The sequence below is a fragment of the Diadema setosum genome, chromosome 3, assembly GCF_964275005.1.
Source record: "Diadema setosum chromosome 3, eeDiaSeto1, whole genome shotgun sequence".
Lineage (NCBI taxonomy): Eukaryota > Metazoa > Echinodermata > Echinoidea > Diadematoida > Diadematidae > Diadema > Diadema setosum.
In genome coordinates this window covers 7,552,897-7,565,055 of record NC_092687.1, presented here as the reverse complement: position 1 = coordinate 7,565,055, position 12,159 = coordinate 7,552,897, and the positions used below count along the sequence as shown (strand labels likewise).

Sequence of the window (12,159 nt, the reverse complement as noted above, 5' to 3'; positions counted from 1 at the left end):
AAGCTGACTGTATCTTTACGATATTGTTCAATTGTTGAAGAGTTTGATACCCATCTGTTATTGTTGTTGTTGTTGTTGTTGTTAATTTGTTAAACAAAACATGATTTGTAATATGATTTTGTATGTTACGTTGTATAATGAAGAGGAAATAAATAAATTTGTAAAAGAAAAAAAAAAGAAAAAAAAAGTTCAATTGTGGATATTTCTCGGCCACACAGATTGGGGAATTACAGCTTTCTACATCTCTGGACCCATGCTTTGGAATAGCCTCCCTCAATGGATCAGGTACACACTGTAATGTCTATGCCTCATCACCTACGATCACATCCACAATGTAAAGTGTATATTTGATTTCACTGCGTGTCCTTACGAAACAAAGCAAGAAACACGTTCAGTTCGCACATGTCAGTTCATTCGTGATCGCTGGCAGCCAGCCTCAGACGCTATTTTCTTCCACTGGTATATTCAAAGATTTTACACAGCAATTTTTGTTTTCTTCAAGGAGAAAGTCCCATCTATGAAAGACAAAACAAATACCGCAGGGCCTTCGGGTCCTGCCAATGAATGAACAATATGTGACCCTGCACCACAAAACAAACAAAAAGTCACCAGTCGTGGATTTTCAGTTCAGGGCAGATTCTAGAAGGGCAGACTCTAAGCTTTAAAATGATGTATAACTCAATTCAAATGGACACTCCTAACCTACCTAAATATTGGAAAGAAGCGCTCACTCTGGAAAAGTGCGAACCGAGAAAAGAGGCTCTGAAGCACAGGGTCTATCTGTCTATTCAAGCGTTTAATCTTTACCAAACCGTGCTAGCTGTGCGATGATTGGGACAAAAAACAGGATGAAAACAATCGGTTTAACCACAATGAAGGGATTATCGGATTAAGCTGAAATTGAGCATGTTCTATTAACAGATTCTGTCCATGATAAATGCCAACTTCCATAGCAGTAGCCCTATCCTTTCTACAGTTATTAGAGTTGAAAGTGAAGAGTGTGTACAGGGTTTTTGTAAGCAATGAAAGGGGGACTCTAAAGACACACCTAATCACACTATTCTAAAAATATAAGTGTTCAAGATAAACTGCTAAAAACATGCTTTCCTTTTCGTTTTATGATACCAAATTTTTACATAATGTAGAAGAAGAGTTGCTCTTTCATAAATTATAAAAAAGTCAAGATTTACCAAATTGACCCTTTTCACCTATTTCGAATTTATGTTTCCAACTCATCGCAACAGTTACACTGGATGTATGATAGAAAGGCTACAGCTCCACTAAAGGACTTTTACAGCAGTTGAAAGGTGCCCATGGTACAATGTATATCACTATGAGTACTAAACTTTTTTTTTGAATGACACTGTAGCACAACCAACACAGTTGACAGCATGCAATGTTCAAATATTTTGCTCATATGCACAAACCTGCCCTAATCGAACAATGGCAGGGTACAGTGACAGTCTTACTTTCGAATCCTTTCTTCATGGGTGTAGTCTGTGTTCTATAAGTTTGTTGTTGTTGTTGTTGTTTTTGTTTTTTGTTTTTTTTTTCTATCGTGGTTGTGTCCATAAAAGGCATGCCTCCCAGACGTGGACAATTACTTCGCTACTATACATTTTCAAGAGAAATGAAATGATCATAGCTTTGTCATAAAATTTATACCACAACAAAGCTTGGAATTTTCTCTCCAATTTTGGTAATTTGCTCATTGACGGTTAGGTATACGAGCTTTTGCAAAATGTTTTTATGGCTTTGAAAAAGAGAGTGTTTTTCAAATGGGCTCATGTGTTGCTGTCTCAGAATAATTTGGCACACAGTGGGTTTACACCATGGTACCTGAGAGTGTCTTGCTTGTAAACATGCCTGCAAATCATTGCAACAAGTTATGTTTGAAAGGCCACAACTCTGTACAGGGACTTCACTCTCTAGCAGTTACACACGTCCCACATAGTATACTGTACAAGCTATTATTTTCGCATGTGCAGATATTTTCGAGAATGAGATCATAGACATTTACGTGAGATGTTGTTTTCACGACTTGACACAGACGTTATTGGAAATGCGCCATTACCACAGCGCATGGGGACATTTTCACATCTTGTTAGATTCAGGAAATTCGCGAAAATTAAACCCTCGCGAAACAGCTTCATACAGTACCTGTATAACTAAAGAGAGCTACACTGAACAGAGCCCTTTATCATGGAATGACATAACTACGACAGAGAACAAATTGTAAAAGTTGGGTCACCTCTCTGGATAGCAATGCAAATCTAACACGAGGTGATGAACGTGGGGTGCGTAGGACTTGACGTTTTCAATGTGCACCTTCTCCACGCACCACACCCCTTGGTGGGCATCCTGGAGGTGGAGCTTGATCTTGGCTGCCGTGTCCTCCGCCCATTTCAGCCACTGTTCCTCCTTGGGTGTTGTGTGTGTGGGAGAACAATCCTTCTCTCCTCTGTGTTCATCGTGTGATGTCACAGAATCTGATGCATAGTCTCTCTCACCAGGCTTTTCCTCCGCATCACAATCAATGTCTGTGGGATCCTTGCCTGTGCACGCACCAGCCACACTGGACTGAAGTCTATACTTACTGTCTGGCTCCATAATCCCACGTGGATTGGACCATTTGTTCTGGGGGTGGGAGGTGACATTTCCATGGATGTGCAGCACGCCTCCTGATGTGGGCTTCAGCGCAGCACACGCCACTGGCCAACCCTCCTCCGAAGATGGAATCAACCCAAGGTTAACACGGTCTGCAACACCTCTTGGACAGACCTGCAGAATATAAAAGATTTCAAGATTTGGATGTAATGTTTGCAATGAATTCTTAGTAATCTTTAATCCATTGAGGACGAGTCCCGATTATACTCGGGCGAGTGTCCATGGGAAATGTGTGTTGTAGCAAAATCAGTCCATCCACAACAGGTGCAATAGTGGCTCTACCACTACTAGTGCTCTGTGCTGCCATTATAGTGAGGGTAATTAGTCCATGGGGTTGGGACAACATATTACATGATGTGCATGTATAGTAACAAAGGTATCAACTTTTTTATTTCATAATGAAGATCATTTCAAATCTGGTTAAGTTATCAAGTGTCAACATGAACTACATTGTAAGCTACCTGCTCTAGCGTTGCATATTACGTAAAACTATGACAAAACTTTCATGGATTTGCTGTACTACAAATAAATTAAATTCTTACCTCTGTTACATGGACTTCACATTTACAGAACATTGGCAATTGTGAATAAATTCTCTCGTCTCATATCGCAGAATCCATGATGCTTGGTGTGGTAACATTTTCTTTCTGAAGGCAATACTAGCAGACATTGGCTTGGATATACTGAGACTTTGATTTAAGCTCAAGAATGTCACATAAGATGACCCACACAAACACTGTTGATAAAGATACTTTGGTCACACGATTATGATCTAAAATAATACCTTTAACACTTCATTTCTGTACATGTTTAACAAAATTTCCAATAGGAGGTAACAAAAACTAGATAGAAGTCCTGCAGACTTTGTGTAGCACAAGATGCTTGTATTACCTTTCTATTGTCACCCTCCAGAAGTTGACACCTTGCAGCAACCCTGTTTAGCTCCAGGTTTCTTGACAGGGCCGTCACTGCATGGGGGTTCCATTCACACGCATAGACAAAGTCTGCCTTGGCATGGACCAGGTACGGCAGTGTGAAGTAACCTATGCCTGAAAGTGGAGGAAGATTTTGGAAGGATCAGGAAAATATGACAAAATCAAACAAGAGCAGCATACCTTTTATCTTGCCCTTTAATACACTTACTTGGGATAAAATGTGACACACTTAGACCCCAGTGGGTGAAAAAGCCGGGCTCAGCCCGGCCTTCCTTTCACTGTAAACGCTCAAAAGGCATTAAAATGCAGTACCAAAAACGGCCGTTCACTTTTATTCTCGGCCAGGGCTCAACCTGGGATTGGCCTGGCCTGACCTTTTTTCACTGGTCCAAACTGGACCAAATGCGGTACCAAACTGTGACCAGCCCGCTACCAATAATAGTCGTTTGTTTACAAGCAGAGTGCCACGACGGCAAAATATTGAACGGTTTGAATTACAAGTCGGGGTCAAGCCCTCTATTGTAAATGCACAAAATTGCAGCTAGCCAAGTACCACAATTGAGGCTATGTATGGCCTGGGCTCAGGTCTGGACCCCAGCCTGCACTGACTGTAAACGGGGTCTAAGTCACAGAAGTAGCTATCATTTAAACATGTATTAAATGATCCACTCCTAAATCTTCTCTGGCATACTGTTACACATGATAGATGAGCGAGCTTGATTAATTCATTTAGGTTTAATTTCAGAAGAAACCAAACCAAATCCTGAAGAAAAAGAATGTACACTTGCAAGTGCCTTCTCATAGAAACACTTAAGCTGAAGGCAAGATATTTTTGCAGCATGAAATTTTTGTTAATTGGAGTGACTACCTTTTACGCAGCATAAGATTTTCACAAATTGCCACTGGCATTCCATACATAAACTGGAGTGTAGACTAGAACTTTTGTATGCATTTTCAATTTCTTTAATCTCAGCTCTCGCAAAATTTGCAAAATTACAATGCACGCAAACATTTCTGGTTGTACAGTGAATTGGTCAAGAACGTCAGAGCGGCAAATACTCCTTAGTACACTGGTTCAACAAATTGCCAAAAAAAATATTGTTGAGGTTTCAAGGAAATCTTGCTAAATCATGACCTCTCTAAGAAACTGATGGAAATATACTGTAATAATTAGCTTTCTCCATTCATTGTTTTGATTTCATGTTCCATAGTCCATATCGTTCACATACTTTTTTTCCCCCAATTCTCCACATCACATATAGCCGATATACAGCGATATCAGCTATCGATATCAACATCCGGGTATTTTTGCTGGGAAGCTCACTTCCGGTCACAGCTTTGAAACGTTATACCCTCAATGAAAGCGCGAAGTTTCATCATTCTTTTTCTGAACTGTTCACACATTCATCATGGATGAATTTCTGGGAATGACAGTGCCACAACTGAGAGAATTTTTGAACAGTCGCTGTGTTCCAAATGCTGTGAAACGACGCCAAGAAGTCGAGACACTCACCAGGAAAGCCAACGAAGCCGTCGTATAAAAGTAAGAAAGCATCGATCGCCAACTAGCACGCCAGCACCGGAAGTACCCTTCCCAGCACATCCGGGTACTTTGAAGGGAATTTTTGCTATCGATAGCTGATATCGCTGGATATCAGCTTCATGCGATATGGAGAATTGGTTTCATGAATCTTCACTTCTCTCTCCTACATATGTACCTCCATGATTTTCCAAATTTCCACTTCTTCCTCTCCCCCTTCCTTCTAGACATCTTTCTCCTCCCTGCAATGTCCCAACATTTTACTTGATTTTCACTATATTCTCACTTATGACTCTCTCTGTCCCCTTTCCTCCCATCTCCACTAATTAGAGTAACTTCAACTTCCAGCTATTTGCTGCCATTCACCTATCACTACAGTATTTGCCTTCCTTTCTTCCTACTACATCGCTTCCCTCCTCAACTCTCCTCTTTTTAAGCTCTTATTTTGTCAAGCCATGATCCCTACAAGGAGTATGGAGCTTCACTTCACCATGCCAACCTTCAAGAAATACAAAACAAGGTTTTCCTTAAAAAGTGTTTGCCATTTTACCTGCGTAGAGATCAACAACAGTTTCTCCGGCACAATCCAAGCTGGCAACCCGTAGTTTCTCTGTGATGTTTCCAGCGGAGAACATGCTGTACCTGATGTCAAAAGTGTACCTGTAATGGTAAGTTCAATATTTTATTACCTTAAACATCTGGAGATTTTTTTTCTCCAATGGTAAACCTCACCTCACTGCATTACAAGGCAGTGAAATAATGGTAACCAGAGTACACATGTCAAATCTCTACAGTCTGCCCATTACACTGTGGATATTATCACAGAGAATGACCCTGTTTAATATCTCATCTTAATCTTCCAAGAGAAAAATGCGACAGTAGGGACTTTCCTAGTATGTGAACAAGAACACCATTTCTGTACTACTGCAGTTCCAAATGACTGTAGTCCACTTGTTACATACACGGTGTAATCATCAATTTTGATTTTCAGTGCAAGCCGTTCATAATGTACTGACATGATGTCATGGCCCATCCCATTATGCAGGCTGGCTATCGGCATGCCAAGGCTATTGGCTATTGGCATGACGTCGTTCCCATCCTTTATCTCTAGAGGAGGGTGTGAACTCCCTGGAAGACAAGCTTTCAATTCTCGCTATCACCAATGACGTATAAAGTACCCGGATGTGGCTTTTTCGTCAAGATTTAGTGCACTTCGTAGCAAGGGCACTTCCGGCGTGGGGCATAATTTGCACAGCGCTAGCGCACGCGTACGTGTACCTTACATTTGTACCTATAGCACCGCGCCGACCACGGATACTACTACAGTATATAGGCGGCTGTACCGCCCGAGCCAGCGAGTGGCCAGGCCTGTCATACTCGTACACTGTAGTCCCCGCATACATTGCCCTAGGCCGGCGGCCAGCCTTGCATTAGCATGCACCATACACCACTGCACGCATAATGGTACAGCGTACTGTTTGATCATGAGATTGATGTGCACATCACAGATCAGTCATCTCTGCATACGCTGAAAATATGCTGGAAAATATTCACCCACCTGGATATTGTCATGGAATGCCCATCTTTTTTTTATTTGTTCTCTATCGAAATGTCGCAAACACAATCGGGAACGAACCGTGATCTCGAACTTGTGAGATCCTGTCTCCGAAGCAACTTCTTCCAAGTATTAGTACGTAGGCACTAGGCCCAGTTTGTATCTATATATTGAATATTTAGTCAAATTGCCACCTAACCTCATTACAAATTGGTCTACTTCCACAGGGGCTATGCCCATTTCGTCTGATACCCAAAGTTTAAAAAGGCAAAACAGGAAAAGATCCAAGGCAAAAAAAAAACAAAAAACAAAAAACATACAATTAGACCATCTGGTAATCAGATGTAACAATAGTTCGCCAAACTAGGGCATTAGACAAAATTTATAGATCATATTAGTTTAGCCGTAGTGGTGTTAAATTGAGTTGGAATTCGACCATCTGATATAGACCAAGTGGCAATAAGACCTTTGTGGCATAGCAAATTCTGCTCATCTGTGACAAGTTACAATGAAGCTTGTTAATCAGCTGATTTTTGTTCAGGTTTCCATAGACACATGTACCTGCCCCAGTGTAAAAATAGTCTCTAAAGGATAAATAAAAACTTAAGTTTTCAGCAATTTAATACCAGAACCCATCAAATTCTACTCAATGTGGTACTTGAGTATTACATATTTTACTACACAAAGTCTTATACAATTCACCCTATAATATATGTAAATCTGCACTGTGCCTTTGTCTTTGCCGATGTCAACCAACTACATCCCTATTCTTTTATTTAAACTGTACATTAAACAATATTAGTGAATAACTTTATAATGCCTCTTTCCAGCATTACTAGATTAAACACATACTCACACGATGTCATTGTCCCTGTGCTCCACATAAGGATCAGAACCAAGCAGCAAATCCGTCCTTGGAGATCTGAAGTCATCCGGTCTAATGCGCCCTCTCTTGGCCAACCTCTGACAGTCCAAAGCCTTGGCAACGTGAAACCATATTCCTTGACTATAAAAAATAACAGAAAATAAAGTTGCCTTAAAGTACTACACATGTATGTCTGATTCCTTTGCATTGTTATATTGGATATTGGACTTTGTTTGGTAACTTGATTAATTTGTTGTTCTTCACTTTTTGTTTTGTTTTCTTTCTTACTTTTTGGTATGGTATGGGAGGGAAGATTAAAAGAGAGAATGTAGGCCTACTTTTTTTGTGTAGGTTTCTAATTTTGATTTGACTGAAATTAACCCTTTAAGGGCGAGTCCCGAGTATACTCGGGCAGGTGTCTATGGGAAATGCGTGTTGTAGTAAAATCAAACCGTCCTCAACGGGTTAATGTTCTTTATAAATGAGACTGCTATGGAAAAAATAAAGTTACCATGCTGACTACAGTACCTCTACACTGTATTTGTTTAAACAATTCAAAGTCAAAGAATGCTTTGAAGTCCAATAACTCTCATTTCCTTTTATTTGTTTATTTATCTTCTTTTTTTTGGGGGGGGGGGGTGTTTTTGTATTAACCCGTTGAGGATGAGTCCTGAGTGTATTTGGGAAATGCGTGTTGTAGCGAAATCAAACTGTCCTCAACTAGTTAACCCACTGAGGATGGACTGATTTTTCCTACAACACACATTTTCCATAGACACCTGCCAAAGTATTCTCAGGACTCGTTTCCGATGGGTTAATGCCTGCTGCACCTTTGGGTGGTAGTTGAATCCAAAAGATTTTATGGTAGGTCTTTGGACATGACAAATCATGAGCTACTGGAATAATTAGAATCTTGAGAATTCATGAACATATTGATGTTTGATGTTTCCAAGCTATCCTGGAGATGGGTTATACAATGTTTCATTCAACAGTTCACCTTCTTAACATTGTGCAATACTCACACGGAATTCCAGATGATGTCCTGAAAGCATGCTTGTGGTAATAGCACTAGATCACCGTGCCTCTCCCAGCTACGAGGCAGATCCCTGTCTAGAGAATCGCTCCACTCGATTCCCGCTTCCTTCAGCGATTTCTCCATCTCCTCCCTCAGCTTAGAGAATGGCGTTCGTATCCGTGTCTTCTTTGACGGGGGCAGACAGATGCTCACCAGTTTGCACTCACACTCAAATAACTCTCCTCTCCATAGTTCCTTGTAGTCTCTCTTCGATCCAGAGTGGGGATACTCCTTTCTTGCACTACTGCTACATGTGCCTGTTTGTGACGATTTGCTGCAAATGGATTGGCTGCCACTCTCGCTTTGGCCAGAGCTTTCTGAATCATGATTATAACCACTCACTGCTTGACCTGTCCGAATGGTGAGTGAACCATTCTTCGGGTCTGCCCCTACGGGATCTTTACCAGTATTTTCAGATGATAATGGATGTGCACCAGTCAGTGAGTAATGAAACGATTGTTTAAGTAAGACATCACTTTCCTGTTTCAAACACTTGCTACCTCTGTCTACACCCTTCCTATCCATGTGATCCTTTTCACTATCTGCTTTTCTCGATTGGAAAGAAGGACTATCTATTTCTGGAGCATCTTGAATGTCCTCTTGTCTGAATTCATTCCACAAGAATTGAGTCAAAGTCGGCCTCACAGGGATGGCCACTTCCAAATTCTTCAGCTTCACCAACCTCCTGCCGTCATCCCAGAGAGCCGCTTTCTCCAACAGCATCCTGCAATGAATGAAGCAACACAAAATATCTCATGGAATTTTACATTTTTTGAAAAAGCAACATGTTCCAATTTGGACAGTATCTCGCACCTTAAACACATTATAATATTTTACAGCCTCACTTCTCAACCATTACTTAATATCAGCCCCCGAGGGTCCACTTTGGTTCTACGGCCCAGTTTCATCAAATATGAAAATTCTCTCATTTATTTTCATTAATTTTTGGCCAACACCCCGTCCCGCCTGCCAGAGAGAAGTTTTATGCAGATACATGTACTATGCAGTCCAGCATTTCAATGGACATTGTCAGTTGTTCGGAATACAAATTATGTAGTGTAGACATAATTTCTAGATTTCTCTATTTACCAGACACATTTGCTGGCATGTAGGACTACAATGTAATTCTGGACACGTAAATCTCTGCGTTGACATTCTAATTATGGGACTTCCCAGACTTGTCTTTATTCACTAAGCACTGTATGGGCCAGAAATCGTTAAAATGAAAAACAATTCATCCTAAAGAATTAACATTTCACCTCATATTTAGAAGAAAATGTTGATTTATTACGATATTTTACCACGTAGATTGTTTATGTTACACCTTTTATACCGCACAATGCGACAATTTGAGCCTCATTTCCTCTTTTTCTATTTTTCGTTTCCTCTCGGTACGAATGGTATTTACCGGATTGAATTTATATTATTGTAAAATAGAGATCATCACCATGGCATCTCCCAATGGTAGGTACCTACTAAAGTATTAAACCGCGAAACACAGCCCGAATGCCAAACGCAAAGCGTTCCCACAGTACCCGGTACCGGTATATAACAGTGTAATGTTCAGCCTACGCTACATCATTGTCATTATCATGTACAAGCAAGGAGTATAACTCTGTACAAGCTCCCACAGTTCACTGTGAGTCTGCAGCAAAGACGCTTAACTAATAAGACACGAAAGTGCGCGCTAATCCTGTACAAAACAAATGGACAGCGCGCGGTCCTCAAGCGTATACGCACATCAACTGAGACGCGCTGCCTTGACGCTTGATAAACAGCAGCAGCGACTTCAGGAACAGCGCGTCTCAGGTGATGTGTGTCTTTGCCTGAGACGCGCTGTCTTTGAAGATGTTGTTGTTGTTTATCAAGCGTCTTTGATTGTGAGATCATGTTGTTGCCAAATCTTTACCTCCACGAAATAATCCTTATTAATTTAAAATCTCGTTCTTCAAAATAATCCCCTTAATCGAAAAAAAGCTACGACTATAATTTTTAAATCTTTTTAAGATAATAAAAATACCACTACCTTTTGAAATGAGTGATGTTCCTAGGTGTACTGAGTTTGTACTTAGCTCTCTTTTGTATCGTCATGTAGGGTAGCCATTTTGTGTCCATTTTTATCGCGCGCCTTCATATCTTGTTATCTACTATCTTTGGTCTGCAGCTGCCTTACCCTTGGCACTGACCTTGTTTTGCCTTTTGGGCCTTGTTGTATTAAAGTTTGTCACTATGCCACCACTGCAAATGCCAAAGGCAAAGCACCAACAGCTCTCTCTATGTCCAAAACGCTAACATCACTTTTATTACTATTTCAAACAAAAAGCATGTTAACCAATGGCACACATAGACAACATCTGTACAACTGTGTACCGGTACTGTAGTTCATCCCAGTGGGCCCTACTATAGCTTCTTGGAGCTGCGAGAGGAATTACACTACACTACAGTATCAAGTATCAAGTATGGGTAAGAATTTGCGGGTATGATGAACACCGATTCTTATTCTGGTGCATGAATATGACGTGAAAGAGTAAGGACCACATTGACTGCGACAATCATGTTTGAACTTGGACACTACGAAAGATGTAGAGTGGTCTTAGACACAACTAAAATAATCCATCTTCCACACGACAAGCAATGAAAAACAACAACAAAAAATAAACTGGTTCTAATGTAAACTTATTTTTATACGATTATATCACAACTTGTCAATGTTGGTGGTGCCATAGAGAACTGTAGATTCTGTGTTTGCTAAACAATTTAATTTCTGTGCATACCAACAATACCATGCATACTGACGCAGCCGAAAGAAAAACTGAAATAAAATTAAAGTGTCCAGCAACAAAATGCACTGTAGACTCTCCTAGCTACGCGTACGTGGTCCTGGGGCCCGTTGCCTTTCATAAAACTTGATTGTCATCAGTGACAACTGCCACATTTCTATGACAAATTTATTCTCAGCCAATCAGATGCAAGGATTTCAGTAGCTTGTCATCAGGTCATAATTATCAACATGATCAATTCAAGTCTCTGACAACTTGTCACTGATGACAAGTTTTATGAAACGGGCCCCAGGTGTGCTACTCTGCTTTTCATGCCATGTGTTGGGATGGAAAACAAAGTTGTCACACAAAGACATAATAATGAACTACTACAGTATACCTGGATCACTACACTGGCATGACATTTACACCATATATTTACAGCACACGCACCAGTGCCTCGCAGGCGCAGGCCCCTAAACTAACCAGGCATTGGACAACAAAGTCGGCTGCTGAGAAAAAAAAAAAAAAAACATTCATTCAACAAAACATGCCATGGAGCTCAACCTTACCTAATTTTCTGAGCTTGCTTTACATCGACAACAAGAGCTAGCATCTCGGTTGTGTTGTCGTCTGTGTTGGTAGTCGGTGGTGAAGCCATCTTTTCGAAATCTAACATACAATACGGGCGTCCTCCCCTTGCAGATGCAAACCCGAACACTGAATGGCGCCTACTACTCAGCACCTCCAGCGGGTCGTACCT

At 40.7% G+C, this 12,159-nt stretch overlaps 1 protein-coding gene across 1 annotated transcript; it reads right to left on the bottom strand.

The window, feature by feature from the left end:
• Window positions 1-2,247: 2,247 nt before the first annotated feature.
• LOC140226704 (tRNA wybutosine-synthesizing protein 2 homolog) lies at window positions 2,248-12,057 on the bottom strand. The gene is made up of 6 exons (XM_072307144.1): window positions 11,969-12,057; window positions 8,585-9,361; window positions 7,554-7,703; window positions 5,693-5,802; window positions 3,559-3,716; window positions 2,248-2,781 (listed from the first exon to the last, which is right to left on the bottom strand). Exons 1-6 carry the CDS (start codon window positions 12,055-12,057, stop codon window positions 2,248-2,250), a joined length of 1,818 nt encoding a protein of 605 aa, XP_072163245.1.
• Between the last annotated feature and the right edge of the window lie 102 nt (window positions 12,058-12,159).